At 38.2% G+C, this 22,438-nt stretch overlaps 2 protein-coding genes across 2 annotated transcripts; both read right to left on the bottom strand.

The window, feature by feature from the left end:
- Positions 1–239: 239 nt before the first annotated feature.
- On the bottom strand, positions 240–1,208 carry LOC106833334 (olfactory receptor 11H6-like). The gene has a single exon (XM_014844533.3). The coding sequence runs from the start codon at positions 1,206–1,208 to the stop codon at positions 240–242; it is 969 nt and encodes a 322-aa protein (XP_014700019.1).
- An 11,824-nt stretch (positions 1,209–13,032) lies between these two features.
- LOC106833335 (olfactory receptor 11H12-like) lies at positions 13,033–14,001 on the bottom strand. The gene has a single exon (XM_014844534.3). It carries the CDS (start codon positions 13,999–14,001, stop codon positions 13,033–13,035), a length of 969 nt encoding a protein of 322 aa, XP_014700020.3.
- Positions 14,002–22,438: the final 8,437 nt, after the last annotated feature.

Raw genomic sequence — 22,438 nt, 5'->3', positions numbered from 1 at the left:
CTTTAGGACTTCAAAAAATCTCCAGAACAGAGAAAGCATCCATTGGTGAATGGAAACTATACAGAACATTCCTACAATGGACCTTTAGGATTATGATTATTTGCTATTGAGATAGGATTTGGGTTCTTTGCATGTAATGAGTCACACTTTTATGAGAGTAAGAAATCAAACACTTAGACAAGCCCAGAAAATAGATTTTTTTAAAATGAAAGTCTGCATCCCTGAGAGAAAAATTTATATCATTTCTCTATATTTTTAGGAACTTCTTTTGGTGGTGCTCCCAGGACTTTCTTTAGTGCATCTTTCATATCTTTGTTCCACAGACTGTAGATCAGAGGATTAAAGAATGGGGCTGCCATGCAGTAAAACAAGGTCACAAATTTCTGTGTCCCAGGATGGCTCCTGGAGCCTGGACTCACATGCATCACCATGACTGAGCCATGGAACAGAGAAACCACCAAGAAATTGGAGGCACATGTAGAAAACGCTTTGTTCCTGCCTGAGACAGCTGGGACCCGAAGTACAGCTCGCAAAACTAAAGTATAGGATCCCAGGATGTAGAGGAAGGTGATGAAGATGATAAGAGAGCTTAGAGTAGCACAAGTTAGAGTAGTTTTGGGAATTGGGGCACAGGACAGTGCCAGCAGTGGCACCAGGTCACAGAAAAAATCATCAATGATGTTAGGGCCACATAAGGGTACCTCGGTCATAAGAACTGCAGGCATCGGTATGGATAGAAAGCCACCTGCCCAGCAGAAAACCACTAATTGGGCACAGAGATGGTGAGTCACGATGGTGGGGTAATGCAGAGGTCGACAGATGGCAAGGAACCAATCAAAGGACATTGCAGACAGAAAGCAGCCCTCAGCAGCACACATGGAGAAGAAGAAGTAGAACTGGAGCAGGCAGCCAGTGTAGGAGATGCTCTTGGTCTGCGAGATGATGTTGGCCAACATTTTGGGCACATCAGAACTGACATAGCAGATCTCTGGGAAGGAGAAATTGTCCAGCAGGATGTACACGGGTGTGTGGAGTTTCCTGCTTGACCGCACAGCACAGATAATGGATGTGTTCCCCAGGAGGGTCAGAAGGTAGATGAGAGAGAAGATGACAGAGAGCAGGATCTGGATCTCCCTGCGGCAGGGGAAGCCCAGGAGGATGAACTCACTCACAGACCCAGAGATATTACTGGCTTCTGAGATACGCATTCTTCTAATCTATGAAAGGAATGAGCAAAAAGGACCATTATATTAGCCATTTTCTCTCTCTTGAACAGTTCAAAAATTCTTCTTTGATGTATAGTTTCATAATATAATACTCATACATTTATACACTTCATTTCTTCTTGTTGCAAAGAGAATTTTTTACAGTATTTAGAAAAATTTTAAGAAAAATCAAAGTTTAAATATACTCTGAAATTGAATTAGATGAGTACAAAAAGAGCATCCAACTTACTACGTGGTCAGTAACACAGTATTTTCAGGAGATCTGTCCTGGATAGCTCTGTTGACTAAAGCAGGTTGCTGAAGACACCGACATAAATTCTTTTCTAGCAAGTACTTGTTAGCTTCTTATAGCTGATATTTAATTTCTACTTGCTGAGCAACAGCTAATTTGATACAGAGAAAAATGAGCCTTATTGGCTTCACTCCTTTATTCGGAGAACCTGGCTCTCGAATAGAAAAAATAGCAGGAGGCAGATAGAGAAACACCTGTCTCTGAGTTTAGATGCTTCATCTCGTTACTGCATAGTGATGAATTATCTTATGTAAAAAGAACATAAAAAAAGGAACAAAAGCAGATATTTAACTCTAAAACTGTGAGAGGAATACACTAGTGTAGAACGCTAGTGTCAGAAAGGATCTCAGGAATTATCAAATTCAATTTCATATCTTAGAAACTGAGACCAGAGAGGTTAAACTAACCCAAGTTTGTCTTGGCTTTTGGTGGAGGAAACAAGTCGAAAACTTAGGTATTTGGACATTCCTTTCAGACATTTTCTCATAAGCCTCTCTATCATTTTCTCATAAGCCTCTCTATCACCACTTTTCTTTAGGCTCAGATGGCTTCAAAAATATACTGTATATGTATTACAGCTTTCCCTCCTTTGAACCTATTCCTATTTATAATAAACAAGGACTTTAACAAGACTATTGACCAAAGCTGGAAATCACTACCTGATAGCCTGCATTCCCCTTTGACCTGGACTGTGTCCTTATTCTTGGCACCACTTCTAGACACTTCCTTTAAAAAACATCTGACTTCTCAAATAAGAAGCATAACAACCACTGTCATGTATTAAACATTCATTATGACAGTCGCCTAACTTTCATTACCTCATTAAATTCTACTCCTCTTCCTCTCCAGTTTTAGAGCCTTTAGAAAAAGAAAACAAAACACCATGTGGTTTCACTCGTATGTGGAAGATAAACAAATACATGGATACGGAGAACAGATTAGTGGTTACCAGAAGGGGAGGGGATGGATGAGAGAGTGAAAAGGGTAAAGGGGCACATGTGTACGGTGAGGGATTAAAACTAGACTGCTGGTTGTGAACATGATGTAGTCTATACAGAAATTGATATATAATAATGTGTACCTGAAATTACACAATTTTATAAGCCAATATGACCTCAGTCAAATAGTTTTAAAAAAACTACAATGTATCCCAAACTTTGTCTCAGTTCCTTGCAATAAATTTAAAAGAAAAAAAGAAAATCAAACGCTTCCACGTTTCTGAATGTAGCACTGAATGATTGTCCCTCTAAGTGTGTTAATTCTAAAATCCTTTTTTCCTGCACAGCTGTCAGCAATGTGTGTAATATATTAGCTGTGTGTCTTTATCGCATCTGATTCACTTTGTTCACACGCAACTTGCTTATATCAAATTTCTGGTTGTGCATATGAAGGATTAGCTTCAGGAAATCTGTGTTGGGAACTGAGGCCACATATCACAGGAAAAGATTGTTTACATGTTTCTCCTAGTCTCCTTGGATAGTTCACTGCAGGTACATCACCTAAGATGGTGAGGCAGGTATCTTCCAGGCTAGCGGTTTCCATCAAATACCAAAGGGAGACCAAATAGGAAAAGAGTTTTGTGTTTCTTCAGAGACCAAACATGGCATACAGACTGGTGAGTTGAAATGAGAAACTGTAGACTATAAATCCAAGGTTATGGGCTCAATGGAGGAGGCTTTGAACTAGAAATTCAGCACTCAGAAGGGATGATATGATGCTTTAAACTAGAACTAGATGATGAGGATTTTAGGCCGGTTAATTTTAAAACTGCAGATGAGAAGCAGGCTCCAAGGACTGGAGTTTGCTTGCCCTTTGTTGGGAAACATTTACATTTGTAAGGGAAACCTCCATCTGTAAAGAAGCCTCCCTCTCTGTGCCAGGAAGAAGGGGGATGGCCTTATCTCTAGAAACTCTTAATCAATGCCAAAGGCAAGAACTTAAGTTGTTTACTGTCTGGCAACCTCATGTAACTGCCCCCCCACCCAACATCCTCCTTTGTCTTTGGCTGAGGATAATATTTAAGTGGTGGCTTCTGCCATTCACTCAATCTGGTTTGATTCTTATCTAAAAGTTATAGGACCACCCAATAACCAGAACCCTACTGGCATGGATATCATGTTAACAACTCTTTTTCCATATTCTTTCTTTTGCCTTGTAAAGAGATAACTCACATACCTATGCCCTAAATTTAGCCTTACTCTCCATCCATGTTTGCAGCAGAAGTGGCAGCAGAAGCGGCAGCAGCAGCAGCTCCCCATGCCAGCAGCATCTCTGACTGCCCGTGGGTCCTGTCCCCACGCAGCAGCTGTGATTGCCCATGAGTCCTGTCCCCATGCTATTCCACACTATTTTCTAAATAAAAGAGCACTATGGCCAGATCTTGAGAGTCCAAGAAATCTTTCTTTCGACTCCTTGGCTCACCGACTCCGCATCACTAGACAACCTCAATTTTCCATATTTGAGATTTAACTGAAGTGTGTGTAGTAAGTGCCCCATGCTCTTCAGTGTGACCACAATTTTCTTACATGGCTGAATTGGCCATGCTGGGTAAGACTGCATGTAAATAGGGCAAAGAAACATGAACAGGAAAGAAAAGGGTGGAAGGAAGATGTATTTCAGGGTTGTTGTCTTTGGGTGAGAAATATCTCTTTCACTCTTGGCTAGAATCACTGTAAACTCACTTCAGGATTAAAGTGAGAGTAGGGAGCCCTTGAGAAGAAGCCTTTGCTGTTTTGAGGGTGGCTCTGGGATGAACAAATGCTCATTAAAATTTGAAGAAAGAGAAAGAAAATATCCATAAAGAAAACGAAACGGCAGATTTTCCTTCAAATTCTTATCTGAAATACAGTTTGGAAGTGTTCTGAATGTCCTTCCTTTACCAATTCAGGAGCAGACTTCTTGGGCTTTGAGAACCTCTCTGTTCCTGCCTCAGTGCTCTAAGTTTAACACGCCGAGAACCAACGCTCCTTCTCTCCCTGACTTGGGTCCTTGTGGATTCTACTTGGGATTAAATGTTGATTTTTCCTTTTATGGAAAATACAGGAATTCTTACATCTTAATTCTGTTTAATGAGAGTAGATACCTGTCACTTACAAATGTTTTATTTCCTCTGCAGTGACATAAGCCCACAGACTTCTATCATCTTTTTATCTGAAAGATAATGCAAAAGAGAAGTGTGAGCTCAGATTTTCATATGGGATTATTAAACACGTATATCCTGGATAGACATTTGAGAGTCCCTGCAAGAAAGAATGAAGGCTTTGTACAAAAGTTATATATTATTTTATATACTAATTCATCTATAATATAAAATACATTTATTGATAAAAATACAAAAGAAAATTCACAGCCCTCTTTTGGTAGCAGTGTTACACACAGTGACATTGCAGCAGGAAGTGGAGGGGCTCCCACCTGTGCCCTTTTAGGGATCCTGGATGTGCAGGGTTTTGGATGCCTGGTGACCCTCTGCCCCAGTTTGGGTCTCACAAAGGATCCTCTATAGCCTTATACACAAAGGAGTAGAGTGCCAGGAAACTCTCCCTTCCTTTTATTTTGCATCCCTTTCTTGGCACATATTGTCCCTGGAGGCCACCCCTCAGGAGAAGCAGGGAAAATCACAGTGCATCACTCACTCCCCAGGTGCATTTTGCTTTCAGTTGAGCTTAAAGATGAAGAGTGTCCCTGAATCCATCATCTGGTAATGGCCCTCTGGTTTGTTGCTCACATGGCACCTCTAGTTGCCAGGTGAGCAACAAATCCAGACTGGTTCTGCCTTTTAAAAACCAGGCTTATTTTGGACGTCATCAATTGCTTCAAGGCTCCTGGGACAACCATGCCCTCCTATATGCTTCTTCAAGTGACATTTAAAATTCACTTTAAGAAAGCCCCAAATCCTGAGTATCTTCCTAATCATCCACTAAAAATAACCTCCCTGCTCATCTTTATCACTTGGTATATAGGTATTAAAAATTCATCTCTACTCCCCCTGCAGACTCCTGGCTGCAAGGACTGATGCCCACTGGACTGTGCAATGGCTTTCAGACTTCAGGAGTGTAAGAAAACCTGGGGTTTCAAAGCTATATCTAATCTGCTTATGGCTTCTACCTGTTATTCTTTCCTGGTCATTGTTATGCCTTTTGGTCACTCTGAGAAACTCCTATTAACATCATTAGTTTGTCTTCTTTTCCTCTTAAATATTTTTACTTCAAACACTATACTTGATAAGATTGTTCAGAAGTTGTCCTCTATAGCTAGACTTCCTATTTATCTTGGTGCAACAAATTTCATTGAAAAGTGAGTGCCCACTGTGAACAAAAATTTGTTCAAAACGATCATTGCCCACAGGAGCTTCCAGGGTAATGAACTACTTTGGCAAAAGTTCCAACGAAAATATTGTGCAAGGGCAAAACTTTAGATCCTTTCTATTCTTTGCTGCTTAAGTATATGCACGGTAGGCTTTCACTGACAGTGAGGTACACTTGAACTCTTGGGCGTGGTCCATGGGAAGGTGGGAGTCAGAGCAGCTCCAGATGTTACCTTCTTCTGTCAGACTTTCTATTACATGTGTTAGGCTCCTTCTCTCTTCTCTCAGCTTTATTCACTTAAACACAGAGGTATGAGGTGGCAGGAGCCAGCCAGAATGTCTCTAAGCCGAGCTGACAAAGGCAGCAAGACTGGAAGCAGTCCACTCACTCTGTTCAATATCCACCAGTTCCTGCTGCAAGTGACTTGGGGGCAAACACTTCTGAGTAGCACTAACCAGATCCTTTCACTGCTTCCTCTACATTCTGTTTCTTTTCCTAATGCTAAGGATGCTCTAATTTTCCATTTTGGAAGCACCACTGATGTATCTGGAAGTCTTAGACCCACTAATGCTTTCATATTTCAGTTGGAGACTTCTTTTTAACCTCCTCCCTCAGTGACTTGATTATGAAAAACTTCTATTGATTCTTCATCAACTTGATGATGGCTGTCTAATCTCTTTGGTATAATCTTTGAAAAATATTTTGTTATTAATAATACTTATGTTGGTATGCAACTAGTATGTAACTTTCCAAATCAGTTCTTTCCCTTTTTAATTTCAGAAGTACCTCAGAGACCAGTCCTCTCTGACATGTCCCTTGCCCCAAGAAAGACAGCCATTCTGAAAAAAAAAAAAAAAAGAATTTTTCTAGATGCTTCAGTTTCAGATAAATTTCTTAAATGTAAGTTTGAATCCATATGTTTTTCTCTTACTCTTCATTATTATTACATTTTTCTCTTTTCTTTTCATTATCTAATTCCCATTTTCTGTGTTTTCTTCCTAGAATTGGTATCATGGCAACTGAGGCTCTGTGATATCACCAATGAGCTCATTTCCTTTCTTGCCCCATTCAACCTGTCAGTGGATAGCTCTGGGTGTGCTTGAACCATGCCAGTTTGTATATTTGAGGACAATGCCAAGCTTAAACCAAACAGTTCATTTTACTGCTGAAGAGAAGATGTATTTTAGGCCTGGAAGTCATTGCTTAAGTTAGGAGTACCCAGGGGAAACCAGGTTCCTATTAGGTTTCTGGATTTAAATTCTGGGAAGAAATTAGCATTGGACCTGAAAGCCATTGGCAGAAAGTGGTGCACCTGGGATAAATCTGACCTTCCCAGGCCCTCTTTTTGTCAGGCAGCATGTCGTGGAAGGTATGGTAGCTAAGCTCCAAGGGCTGTGCTGGGCCAGGCTCTGCTTTAGGCAGTACGACCCAGGCCAGCCAGGTCCCTCTCTTTGCACAGCCTTTCCCAGCCCATATGTGAAGGCTCTAAGGGTTGCTATGTCCCCTCTGGAGTTTGAGTGGAAGAGAGAGAAGTGGACAGATATACACACTCGTCATTTCATAACTGACTTTAGATCAACGATATCTAAACTTTTGGGCTTGGTATAGGTAGTGCTTAATTTCACCATGCTGCCTTCTCTGTTCTCTCCAAACATGCCCTGGACATTAAATAATGAATTTCCAAATGAAAGTGAATTTAATTTAATTTGGAGAATTTTCTGGGATTTTGAGAGTCTCATATGCATCTTTGAAATGACTGTTGATTTCAGGTCTGAGTGGTAAATCCCTAACTCAGAAGAAATTGGGCAGAAATAGAATTGTAATAGGCTTGGAGGCAGGCATCTGGCAGTGGTTCAGGGTGACCCTGATTTATACTGAAAATGCTTCAATTATACCCATAACTTCCCTCACTCTCTCCACTGTTCCATCTACATTCACACTGTCTTTAGAGCACTGTTTTGTGATTTCGTCCCTTCTTAGGTTCTCCCAAAATGTTGATTCATTTACAAATATATTTTAAATTATGCTAATTAGACTATATATCATTATAGAAAACAAAAAAGTCCTAAAAAATAGTATAACATTAACATTTGTTGTTTATCTTTCTATTCATATTTACATTAAAAAGCTGGATCATACCATATATGTTACTTTGGAATATACTTTTTAAAATATGCAAACTTGAATGAATCTTTTGCCATGTTAATAAATATAAGTCTACCTAATCACTAATAGGAACATAATATTCTATTTTATAGCTATAGCATAATTTGTTCAAGCAATCTCTCTGTTGGACATTTAGATTGTTTGCAATTTTTTCTATTACAAACAATTCTGTGATGATCTTCCCTTACAAAGAATTGCTCTAAGTGCAATAGCTGATTAAAATATATATAATTTTAAGGATTTTGTTTGCCGTATTGCTAGATTGCTCTCCAAAAGTGTTGTCCTAACTTATATTCTAACCAGTTGTTTGTAAGAACGCCCATTTTCCTCCCATTTGAAACATACACACACAGGCTATTATAATTCTTTCTAAAAATTACCTTATGGATATTTAAAATTAACATCTTATTATTTTACTGTATATTTATTTCATTAGTATTGAGATTGAAGTAAAAAGAGTATTTTATTCTTTTGAGTTTTTTTTCTTTTTGTTCCCTTTTCTTCTCATTTATGAACATAACCCACTTTACTATTCATGATAGTAGATTTTTCTTGGTTTACAATAATTCTTTATATTTTGTGAATATTTGCCTCTAACATGTTTGGCGTTTGCCTTTCAATGTATGTACAGTAACTTTTTAAGGCAAAAGTTTTTTTGGTGTAGTTATATTTATCAGTCTTCTCTTAATGCTTTATGCTTAGGAACATATCCACACCTTGAGATTATATATTTATAACACATAAGATGTAGAATTGAACAATTCTTCTATTGGTGAGTAGAAAATGTATACAATTACTAAAAGGCAAGGACAACGTGTCTCCAGAATAAGTGGCAATTTCAGAAAGGATAAAACATTACTTCTTCATAGAGGAAAGGTGTCGATGTAATCAATTTGCCACCAAGTGGCTGGCTGTTCTTCTCAATGAATAGTACCCTACTGATGACTCAACTTCAGTCTTTCATTAGTTACAACAACTAAATCAACCTTGGTAAGAGGCCCATGTTCTGGGTCTCATACACAGCCTCAATTGTACTATTATGGCTCCTCCATTTGTGAACATACTATGTAAACAGTGGGATGACAGATGACAGAAGCTGCCTGGCATGTGGTATAAATCATTCTATTCACTTGAATTTCAAGTTCATCCACTGTGGTGGGTATCGATATGAAACACCAAGATTCTCGCATTTTGCGCCCACTTCCATAGTTTCATCCACATGCCTCCTTTCATCTCTGATTTCCCAATCTTGCTTCTTCCAGATCCCTGGCTAGACAGAAGAGCCATTGGTTACAGCCCAAGAGCCCATGTATATCCTCATCTTACACTTTTTTCCCCATAATGCAACTGGACAACTAAGTTTACTGCTTTCATTTCTGCACACTAGAAGAACTTATCCTCACTGTAATGATTTAGAGTTAGCCTCTGAGTTAGGCTGAATGTAGAAGTCATCTATTGCTGGCTCACGTGAATTATTGAGTCAACTCATCCATGAATTAGGACTGAGCTTCTTCTTCATTTACTGGTTGTTGGGAACCCCTGACGAGGCCAGGTGTAAACTAAGGAAAAGGTATAGGTACAGCAGGGGTAGGTGATGTGTCTTCTCAACCTGCCTGGAGACATCCATTAATATAAGATTTCCAAAGCACCACGAATTGTTGCTGTTCTTGACTGAATTTATGACTTGGTGGATGTAACAATACCTATTTCAAGGTGGGAAGCTCTGTTTGCATAGCCACTTGATTTCCCATGCTAAGATGCTCAGCATTTTTCCCTCAATGGAAATCAGGATCTCCTTTGCAAACAATGAGTAGTTCTATGCAATAAATATCCTACCTTTTTAGGACTCTAGAGATATGATCTAAAAGTCTAATAATGCTTATCACATCATATTCTTCTCTATATTGCTTGACCAAGAGGGCAAAATGAACAGCAGCCTGAACCTATTGTAGAGGTTTTGCTTTGCTCTGGGCCTCTCTCAAAATCAGCAATCTTCCAAGTCAATCACTGGCAAACTTATCAGAGCAGTATTCAGCAAATTTGGTTTCATCTGCCTCCAAAATATCAAGTGTCTCACCAAGTCCTCTGCCTCTTTCTTAGTAGCAGGAGTTGCAAAATAGAACAACTTGTCCTTTATTTTAGAGATGTGCCCTGTCTTGATAATTGGTTGACTTCAGTTTGTCATTTTTTCTTAAATATGTCAAGTAAAAAAAAAGTCACCCAACTCCACAGCTCTTATAATTACCATTGTCTCCGTCCCATTCAAGTGCTAGAGCTATTACATAGCTAGTGCTTTCCCTTCCACCTGTGCCTCCTTCCAATTTATCACAGGTGAAAGTCTTAGCAAGTATATCCTCTTCTATCCTAGGTGTTATCACCACCTGACTTATTCATTACACTGGGGTCTTTGCTGCCATCTTCCCAGGATCTCATGGGGAGGGGTTGATTTAGAAGGCTTTATATTACCAATGGTGTTCATATGGGCCCTTTTGACAGCGGAGACCGAGACAGGGACTTGTGTGCAGATGTTATATATGAGAAGTGATCTTAGAAAGCAAGAAGGAGCAGGGAAACTAAGAGAAGGAGGAGGAAAAGCCACTGAAGAAGGACACTGGATTCCAGGGACTCTGAAACACATAGCAAATGTCTCCCAGAAATATAAATGATTGATGCATTCATCCATCTGTACTGAGCCCGTAACTCTTCAGGGCTGCACTTACACATAGGCTGTGGGGGCTCTCGTGACTTCTGAGAACCTCTGGGGCAGAAATTTGAAAGATATGTGGTACTTTTCAACTGGGGCAGTGTCAATATGAGTTTGAATTCAGATGGAACTGTTCAATACAGCTGCAGCTGAAAATACAAGCTCAGCAAAGGCATCTCCTACCATAACCTTCTGGTTCTATTATCATTTACTAGTTGTGTGACATTAGGGAAACTGCAGAATCTCCCTAAAACTGTTGCTTTTTTAATTTATTAACATGGCATTGATAATAACCTGTTCCAGAGCATTTTTGTATATAATAAATCAAGTGACTGTTCTCAAAGCATATTCAGTGGAGTAATAGTTGCATGAGGGAATTTGAGGGAAAAGGAAGTTATCCTGTCAAAATTAGATAAAGCTCTATCTTAATATCTCTATTTTGGAGATTCATAATGCTTATCATATTCTCGAAGTGTTCAAGAATTGGCTTAATTTGGTATAACCTACTACTTGCTTTATTTAAATATAGGGCATTTATTTTTTATTTGAGCAGACTATTTTTTACTTTTCTATTAACTTCACATGGATTATTTCTAGAAAAATGTTAGAAAATTTGGAGATAGTTTACGTAAATGATTTATCTCAGTGACTAGCAGCTAGTAAATGCTGAAATAGTAGTGTATATTATCGAAATAAATGAAGTAGGCTTCAAGACTGTCCTCCGTATCTGAGGAGGTAAGAATTTGTTATATGGTTTGAAAAGAATGTAGCTTTTGATGGTAGTTGAGGGGAGTGTGTGAAGGAAATTATGAAGACAAGAAATCATCTGTTGAGTAAGATAGACTTTTGTTTGCATCCTTATAAATACTTCACTTCTTAAAATAAATTAAATTCGAAGCTCAAATTTTATCACTGTATTCTTAATTTATAAAATCCTAATTCAGCAAAAGTTACTAAATAAGTTGGATTTCATTCCATTAAGTGGCAGCAACCTGAAATGTGAGGTGAAAGTCGTCCTGGGATATGGAAAGTCTGAGACGTAAAGAGCCTAGTTAATTATTACCTCAAAGTTGGTTGCAAACGTATAAACCACACACCTTGAGAAACAATCAACAGTACGTTTTATTAATCACCATATATTTTCATCTCTTTTCCCAATCTGCTAAGAAAGACTGATGACTATAGAATGAATGAACCATAAGCATTCAGAGGGAAATCATAATTAAAATAATCAGGAAAGCAACATCTTACACCTGTATTAAAGATATTCTGGATGAAGTTCTTAATTAAGGATCTCAGCTTATGTAAATAATTTGTCCAGGCAATTGTTCAGCCATTCAATTCACTTTACTTCAATGAAATAGAACAGAGAAAACTTTTCTTCTATTATGGCACCCCCCCGAAAATTCTGGCCCTCCAAGTCCAAACAACTTCAAATCCTTGGTTCTTTCCTAAAGGAAGTCCAATTAGAGTAGCACTTAACTTTGTGGAAGAGATGACTTTCTGAAGTCTGTAAATGTAACTCTGTAAATGGAATCTTATCTTCTTATTGCCTTTCATTACATTTTTCCTTGAAAAATAGATGGTTAACATAAAATGTATAATCAAACCAACAGTTGTGATTACATATTTTAAAGAAGAGAAGATCTATAGAGACATTTTGGATAATACTTAAATACGTTGAGTAGCAAAAATACTGAAACAAAATAAGATCCTAGAACTGTAAATTGACACTGGACTTGCAGCAAAGGAAGTTAGGTCCTGACTAATGCCTGGCCTTGTACATTTAGCATCTGTCTTAACCCTATTAGAGGTAAACGACAGCCACTGAGTTCTCAATTCTTATTTTGGGTTCTCTCTGATCTACTACTTAATATCCAGCTAAGGTTATTAGTTGGTTTTTTTAAAACCCTTACAGTAAAAATATGTATTATTCTTTGGAGGTAGTGATAAGGTCACACCTGCAAGGTTGGACTTATTTCATACAGATATTCTTCCTTTCAGTCAATAACTACCAGTGGGGGAGAATTCATTTACAGTGTTAATCCCAAAACAAGTTTATGATCTATGTTGCATCCTTATATGTTGCTCTACTTCTGAAATATAAAGCAGGGTTATATTTACTTTTAGAAACTCAGTTATATATGACGAGTTAAATTTCCTTAAGACAATTTTTTTCTTAAATAAGACTAATCCATCATGTAGTGACTGATATTTAAGATGACAATGGGCTATTGTAACAGTTCCCTAACCAAAATTATTAAATTCTCTAGAAAACTATCTTGCTCATATCTCATGAAGATAGGTTGTCATGGAATGTGGCTCACTATGACTTCTGATTTATGTTTTATGAACAGGTATTTCAGTTCCAAAGACTTTCCTTAGGGCAGCCTTCATCTCCTTGTTCCTGAGGCTATAAATTAGAGGATTGCAGAGGGGTGTTATCACAGAATAAAATAAGGTTACAATTTTCTGCATTTCCATTGAATGTCCTGATCCAGGATTAACATACATCACCATAACAGAGCCAAAAAAAAGGATCACCACAGCCAGATGAGAAGCACAAGTGGAGAAAGCCTTGTGTTTGCCAGCCTCTGAGGGCATCCGTAGCACAGCCAGAATCACCAGAGCATAGGAGCAAAGGATAAAGAGAAAGGTGCCAATCATGAAAATAGCATTGAATGTAGAGTAAGTGAACTGCGTGGTGTTGTCTACAGAACAGGACAGCATCATCAATGGGACAGGATCACACATAAAATGGTTGATGATATTTGGGCCACAATAGGGCAACTGTGAAATGAGAACAACTGGGGTTAGGAAGAGGATAAACCCACATGACCACCCAAAGATGACAAGGCCAGTGTATAGCTGTTTAGTCATGATGTGTGGATAATGCAGAGGATGACAGATGGCAAGGTACCTGTCAAAGGCCATGATGGAAAGGAAGCAGCCTTCATCACATCCAAAAGAGAAGAAGAAGTAGAACTGGGCAAAACAACTCACGAAGGAGATGGACTTGCTGGAGGACAGGAAGTTGGCCAACATTTTAGGGATGGTCGTGGTGACATAACATATTTCGAGGAGAGAGAAATTCCCCAAGAAGATGTACATGGGGTTGTGAAGGTGCCAGTCCCACCACACAGCACAGACAATGGCTGCATTCCCCGTCAGGGTGAGGGTATAGGCTCCTGAGAAGAGCCCAAAGTACAGAAGCTGCATTTCTGGGCTCGAGGGAAAGCCCATGAGGATAAAGTGGCTGACAGAGCTGGTGGTTTCTCTGCCAGATGCATTCATTAGTCTGGAAGACATGGAGATGACATTGGTTATTGCATTTTAATAGACTGTGTTGGTTCTTCCTGAAAACACAAAATTTCTTTTTTTAAAGATTTTATTTTTTCCTTTTTCTCACCAAAGTCCCCCAGTACATTGTTGTATATTCTTCGTTGTGGGTCCTTCTAGTTGTGGCATGTGGCACGCTGCCTCAGCGTGGTTCAATGAGCAGTGCCATGTCCGCGCCCAGGATTCGAACTGACGAAACACTGGGCCACCTGCAGCAGAGTGCGCGAACTTAACCACTCGGCCATGGGGCCAGCCCCTCTTTACCACTTTTTTGATAAAGTAATAGACAATAAGGTTTCTGTTAAAGCAACAAAACTATGATCATCACAACCTGTTCCCTAAGAGTATGATGGCATTTTGGTAAGAAGAAAAGTGATGACTAAAAGGGCCTCTCTGATTCCAGCATAGATTCTATATTATCTGACAATATGCAACACATGTTTGGTATACAAGAAATGCTTCCTCCTTAGTCAGCCTGTTGAATTCAGCTCCACAGCATGGGGAAGAGTCCTACACTTTGGCACCTAAAATTCTCTGGTTGAAAATTTTGATATACTCTCTTGTGAATGTGAGAACTAGATATGTCATTGGGGCAACTGATTCTAAGGAGAGCAACTGCTCTGAGTGACTGGACTATTGAATGTGACCAGACATGGCTAGTTTTGCTGCAAAAAGAGTTGTGAAGTAGGGAAAAATTTCTTGATTTGTGTTTGTGTAATTTCCATATTACTTTCATAGCTACTTTCTATGTTTGGTTTTTCTTCCCTTTTTCACACATACCCCTGGTACGTTTTTATGCCCATTCTTGGCATTTTCTATTGAGACAACCTTGAAACATGGAATATCTTGCTTCACTCAATCCTGCTCCCCTCTATCTCCAGGTTGTTGTTATTGAATCCAAACTTTTATACATCTTGTTTCTTTAGAAGCCTACTCTTGGCTATCACATTTGGCATCTAAAGTGAAAGGATTGCTGTTTCTATGTTCTCATTGCTCATGAGGCTATAGGGATTGTTTCAAGTCTGAACACAACCCGGTAGTTCAGTCTGTTTTTTCCCATAGCAATCACCTCATATGACGGAGCAATGATGGTACCAGAATTTCTCAAATTATAATTTTTTTTTTTTGCCCTGGGAGACATAGATTCCCCCTTGATCTGTTGTGATTGTATAGTAAGATTTATTTTTTTAAAAAAAGATTATTTAGGATTTTTATCCTGAATAATTGCTTGGGTTTTCTCAGTTGAGGGTGTCATACAGCATCAGAGAAAGAATAAATGTCATCTATTCTAGGAAAGCTATGGACCTAAGGAGTCTTGGCCTGTCACTCGAGATGAAAAATAGAGTGATTTTAATCTAAGAACATTTAAATTGTACTTAAGTACATATGGTGAGTAGAAAATATATAGAAGCAAAGAGAGAAACAGCATAATATTAATGTAAGAGGCAATTGACATGGGGAAGTTTCAAAAATACCCTAACTTGTGAGATGCTCACAGATTATTTTGCTGCTTTTAGTGAAGAAAAAGCTCAATTAGCTACAACACAAGTCTTAATGGTTATCTTCATAACTCATTTCACTGAATTTTTAAACTCATTTAATTTTTGTCTTTTATACTCTGGCTTGTGTCCTGATACCTCCTCTAAGCTGTCTTAGTCATTTCACTGATGCTAACACTAGCATATCAAATCAGTATCAATACTCACCTTGCTTTGGTCTCCTGTTACGGTATTTCTTGGGAATACTGACTGGATAAAGTTACAATCCAAGGAAGATCCAATAAATGGAAGAAACAGAAAGCATGCGGATGCTGAATGGTTTTGTCCTTTCAGGAAGAGTTATTTCATATAAACCAAGACATTAAATTAGTGAAACTGAGAGCAATATATGAGTTGGAGAGATACATCAGAGTAAAATCAGAGATTTGTCATATTTTCTCTATTGAACAAGTAACAAAATTCATCATAATATCGATAACTCCAGCTCCAGTATCTTATCAGTTATACATTTTCACACAAAATCCCCAGAACTCTCTGTAAACAATAATTGTTAATATTTTAAAGGGAGAATGAAAGTAAATAAATGTATTTTCCATTACTTGGGGAAACAAGAGAAAAATTAATATTTTCAAACTTTTCTGTCAATTTTATTCTAATCAGATATTTACATTTTCAGAGCAAGAAGAAAGCACTTGCCTGGAAATTTCTTTATGCAGAAAACTCAGCAATTGTAATAGGGACTGCAAAATTTTAACACACCCATTGGATATGAGCCCAGAGAAAAAGTCAGAAAAGGGGGGTAAAATATTATCCCACAGAGTGAGAATCATGTGATGGACTTCTGAAGAACAGGACAATGCAGTTTGTAATCTGGCATGAGTTTCAAAGAGTGAATTTCAAAAGATTTTTTCTCCCAAGCTTCAAAGCTCATATTTATGGTCAAAGTGAAAACCTAGATGAAGGTATTGTCTGTATTTATTTCCTTGCATCATGGACTTTTGAGATTTTTGACTCTCTTCCCTGGTATTTTTAAAATATTTGTTCAACAGATGATGTTGTTTTTGAATTTTATTACAATGAATTCCCAAGCCCTGCTATTCCCTGAGGAACAGTGCACTTACAGAGCTAGGCTGTTATCTTCTCTTGTGCTTCTGCTAAGGATGCAGTGCAAAAGGTTCTTGGGGAATATTCAAGTAGTAATAGAGTTTGTTGTAATAGCTATAATAGGAAGATGCACCATTAGATTCCTGTTTCTATTTTGAAGAAAGAGAAAAAATTCCTTCCTTGCCAATATTCTCAAATTCATTGTTTAGAGAACTTTTAGTCACAATTGTATGTTAGCCATTAGAAAAATATAATTTAAGTGCTAAGACTTGTATAGGGTTATTCAACAAATGTTTGTCAAGTGCTTAACAGACCTTGGAGGTATAGGTAGGGTAAACAAAACAGAAAAAAATTCCTGCCTACTTGGAACAATTCAATTGGGGGGAGGGAGCAACAGAAAAGAAACAAAATCAGTAAGTGAATAAGCAATTTTTTTTTTTGAGATTAATGAAGTGTGGGAGTGGTATGGATTGAAAATGGGGCAGGACTTGTAATTTTAAATAAAGTTTTAAGGAAAGCCAAACAAAGACGTTAACATTTGAGCAGAGGCTTGAAAAAGTGAGCAAACAAACCAAGAGGATATGGAGAGAGATATCGGCCAGAAGGAATAGCTAATTCTAGGAACAGGAAACAGAAGTATGTTTGGCATGTCGGGAGAAGAGCAGGGAGGCCCGTGTGCTGGAGGAGCGTAAACTGGGGAGATGGCCCCTTTCTGGCACCCCATCCTGTTATTCCATTTCTTCTTTGTACAGCATCCATACTTCATTGTACTCTTTTTTATTTAAAAATTTTTTCCAGCTTTATTGAGATGTAATTGACATATAACAATGTGTGAGTTTAAAGTGTACAATGTACTCATTTTGTACACTCATATGTTGGGAAATGATTACCACCATAGCGTTAGCTAACGCCTCCATCACCTCCCAGGTAATTACCATTTCTCTTTTGTGGTGAGAACATTTTCAATCTACTCTCTTAGCAGCTTTAAGTATATAGTGCAGTATTGTTGACAATAATCACCATGATATACATTAGATTCTCCCAAAGTTATATATCTTATAACTGAAAGTTTGTGCCTTTTGACAAATATTTCCTCCTTTCACTTACCCAATAGCCCTTGCAACCACCAATCTGTTTTCTGTTTCTCTGAGTTCAGCTTTTTAAGATTCTTCGTACAGGTGATATATAATACAGTATTTGTCTTTCTCTGCCTGACATTTCACTTAGCATAATGCCCTCAAGGTCCATCCATGTTGTCACAAATGGCAGGATTTCCTTCTCTCTCAGGGCTGAATAATATTCCATTATGTATGTATACCACATCTTTTTTATCCATTCATCTGTAGATGGACACTTTGGTTGTTTCCATATCTTAGCTATTGTGAATAAAGCTGTAATAAACATGGGGGTGCAGATATCTCTTCAAGATAATGATTTCATTTTCTTTGAGTATATACACAGAAGTGGAATTGATGGATCATATGGTAGTTCCATTTTTAATTTCTTGAGGAAGCTCCATACTGTTTTCCATAGTGTCTGTACTGGTTTGCATTCCCACCAACAAGAACCAGGAATCCCTTCGTATCCTTGCCAACACTTATCTCTTGTCTTTTTGATGATAGCTATCCTAACAGTTGTGAAATGATACCTCTTGGGGTTTTGATTTGCATTTCCCTGCTGATTAGTGATGTTGAGCACATTTTCATGTATCTGTTGGTCATTTGGATATCTTCTTTGGAAATATGTCTACAAAGATTCTTATCCCACTTCTAAATAGAGTTATATTGTTTTTCGCTTGAGTTGTATGAGTTCCTTATATATTTTGTATATTAATCTCTTCTCAGACATATGCTTTGCAAATGCTTTCTCCATTTCGTAAGTTGCTTTTTCATTTTGCTAATTGTTTTCTTACTGTGCAGAAACTGATAGTTTGGTATAGTCCCACTTGTTTAATTTACTTTTGTTGCCTGTACTTTTGGGGTCAGATCCAAAAACTTAATTGACAAGACTAATGTCAAAGAGGTTTTCCCTGTGTTACCTTCTGTGAGTTTTATGGTTTCAAGTCTTAGATCTTTCATCTATTTGGAGTTGACTTTGGGTATGGTGTAAGATAGGAGTCCAGTTCATTCTTTTGAATGTGGATACCCAGTTTTCCCAACACCATTGAAAAGACTATCTTTTCCCCATTACGTATTCTTGGCACCCTTGGTGTAGATTAATTGACCTTATATGCATGGCTTTATTTCTGGGATCTCTATTCTGTTCCCTTGGTCTGTTGTCTGCTTTTATGTCAGAACCATACTGTTTTGATTACTATACCTTTGTAATGTAGGTTGAAATCAGAAAATATGATGCCTCTAGCTTTGTTCTTATTCAAGATTGCTTTGGTTATTTGGGGTCTTTTGTGGTTCCACACAATTTAAGACAGCTTTTTTCCATTTCTGTGAAAAATGCCATTGGAATTTTTATAGAGATTGCATTGAATCTATAAATCACTTTGGGTATTACAGACATTTTAACTATATTAATTCTTCCAGTCCATTCCTTTTCATTTATTTGTGCCTTTTGCAAGTTTTTCATCAATGTCTTACAGTTTTCAAGGTACAGATTTTTTACCTGCTTGGTTAAATTTATTCCTATATGTTTTGTTCTTTTTGATACTAATATAAATGGCATTGTTTTTTTAATTTCCTTCCCAGATATTTCATTGTTAGTGCATGGAAACACAACTGATTTTCGTATACTGATTTAGTATCCTGCAAATTTACTGAATTAGTTTATTAGTTCCACAGTTCTGTAGTTTAGTGGGACCCCAGTTGTGTAGAATTTGAGCTTGGTCATGTGGCTGCTGCCGGGTCTGCAGTGGGGTCCGATATTGTTGGGGCCATTAGCAAGGGCTTGGGTTGGGGTGGATCCTGTCAGGTCCCTGGGGGAGGGACTGCCTTCAGGACCTTGGTCCATAGGGCTGGCACTGGGACAAATGTTCACTTCAGGGTCTGCAGTTGGGTCTGAAGATGGCATAACTGTTACCAGGTGCAGGGACAGATGTGGCTTCTTCTGGGTCTCTGTGAGGGCTCCTGACAAGTCACTTAGTGGGTCCCTAAGCAGGTAGGATTGACGTCTAACCACAGCTGAGAGGATCTGGACTTTAGTCACAGGGCTGGTTCAGCATTCACAACATGGTCTGAGGTCTGCAGACCTGCTTCCAGGGACACAGACATGTGTGTCTCCTATCGCATTCCTGGGCATGCAAGACTGACTGTGCATTGTGACTGAGTTGGGCTGGAGCCAGGCCACAGGACTACTTCAGTATCTGCAGCTGGAGCAATGTCAGCAGGCCTGCCTTTGGGAGTATAGAGGAGCATGTCTCCTGTTGGGTCCCTGGGCAGGCAGGCCTGCTCCTCGACTGTAGCTGAGAAGGGCTCTAGCCAAGTAATAGGGCTAATTTAAGCTCTGCGGTTGGACTGAGGTCAGCCAGCCTGCCGTTGGGAGCACTGATAGGCATGTCTCCTGCCAGGTCCCTGGGTGGGCAAATATGCTTCCAGACCGCAGCTGAGCAAAGCAGGAACCAAGTTACAGGGTTCTTCAGGATCTATAGCCAGGACTGTGGCTAAATTCATTTTCTGTGCCAGCTGTTATATTTTTGAAGAGCAGTTTAACATAGTCTAATTACATGATATATAGGCATTGATCTGGCAATTGTGGTCTTTGTCGTCCTCTCATAAAACAGAATCAGAAAGAACTCCTACTCCCTTGGAATAGGCAACAAGGCTATGTTAATCCTGCCACCTTCTATGACAGTATAATCCAATAAGACCTCTGCAGAGCATCATGCTAGCCCGCTATATCAATGACATGATGCTAATTGAATTGTATAAGCAAGAAGTGGCTAGTTTATTGGAAGCTCCAGAGGGTGGAAGAAAACTCTAGGAGGATGCAGAGTTCTGCCATATTAGTAAAATAGATGTTTTCTAACCCACTTGCATAAACAGCATCAGTGTGCTCCCGAAGTGACAGCAAGGTAGCACCTGGTGGCTGGTGCTTTCTCCTGAGAAGTCTGAGTTTCAGCTTCACAGGGCCTGATCTCTAAGCTTTTATGTTTTTAATGATGCCAATTTTTTCTCTTTGTTTCCCCAGATCTAAGAGTGGTATCTGGCTCATGCAATTTCTATCTCCTTTGTTCTCTTTTTTTGGCTTTGTTTGACATTGTAGTTGTTTGTTACCTTAGTTTCTCTTCTTTACATTAAATTATTTATGATAAAATAACCTAAGAATTTTATATCTGTTGACTTGACCTTTCTGATACAGAAATTGGTACCAATACTCCTCCCAGAAAGCAGATCTTCAAATACAGTAGTTTGGTTGTTTTGTGGCTTGAACACAACGTTTACCAACTTTTCCATTGGAAGTGAGATTCCAGTAATGCATAGTCTTTAATGACATAATAATTAATTAAATTCTTTTCAATAAATTTTGCTGGGGTAAATGGATATTTACATACAAAAGAATGAAGTTAGACCCCTACCTCACAGCACATACAAAAATTAACTCAAAATAGATCAAAACTAAATGTAAAAGCTAATACTATGAAACTATTAGAAAAAAAATCCATAAATGTAAATCTTCGTGACCTTGGATTAGGCAATTGTTTCTTATAACACCAAAAGCATGAGACAAAAGAAAAAATAGATAAATTGGCCTTAATCAAAATGAAAAATTTGTATACTTCAAAGGATACTATCAAGAAAGTGAAAACACAGTCCACAAGGAGAAAATTTTGCAAATAATAAATCTGATAAGGGACTTATATCCAGAATATATAAAGAACTTTTACAAGTAAACAATAAAAAGACAAATAACCCAATTTAAAAATGGTCAAAGTGTTTAAATAGACTGTTTTCCAATGGAGATATGCAAATAGTAAGCACATGAGAAATGCTCATTTTCATTGATCATTAGGGAAATGTTGATCAAAACCATAATGAGATACCAATTCACACCCCCTAGGCTGGTTAAAAAAAATAGAATAAAATAAGTGTTGATGAGGATGTGGAGAAATTGGACTCTCATACGTTGCTGGTGGGATTGTAAAATCCCACAGCCAATTTGGAAAGCAGTTTGTCAGTTTCTCAAAATGTTAGATAGCCCAGAAATTCTCCTCCTAAGTATACATCCCAGAGAATTGAAAGTGTATGTCCACACAAAAACTTGAACATGAGTGTTCATAGTAGTATTACTCGTAATAGCCTAAGAGTGGAAACAACCCAAATGTTCAGCAACTGATGAACGGATAAACAAAGTTTTGTGACACGTCCATACAATAGAATATCATTTGACAATAAAAAGGAATGAAGTACTGATATATGCTACAACATGGATGAATCTTGAAAACATTATACTAAATTAAAGAAGCCAGTCAAAAAAGACAGAAAATAGAGTGGTTTCCAGGGGCGAGGAGAAGAAGAGAGTGGAGAGTGACTGCTAGTAGGTATAGAGTTTCATTTTGTGGTAACAAAAATGTTCTAAAATTAGTGATGATGGTTGCACAACTCTGTGAATATACTAAAACCACTGAGTTGCACACATCAAAAAGGTGAATTTTTTAGTATGTGAATTATATTTTAATAAATTGTCTATAAAAATTAAAAAGGCATAAAACCGTGAAAAAAAAGTTGTCTCTTGTTGATTATAATTCAGTGCCTTTGTCATCCAGGTGGCTGGTGACTTTGACAGTTATGGTAGTAATGATGACTACAAGAACTGTGGCAGAGGGTGACTTTCTTTCAATGTACTGGAGCATCAAC

The sequence above is a fragment of the Equus asinus genome, chromosome 2 (genome assembly GCF_041296235.1).
Source record: "Equus asinus isolate D_3611 breed Donkey chromosome 2, EquAss-T2T_v2, whole genome shotgun sequence".
In the NCBI taxonomy this organism is placed as follows: Eukaryota; Metazoa; Chordata; class Mammalia; order Perissodactyla; family Equidae; genus Equus; species Equus asinus.
Note: the sequence above shows the minus strand (reverse complement) of the source record. Positions and strands in the feature narration are given on the sequence as shown.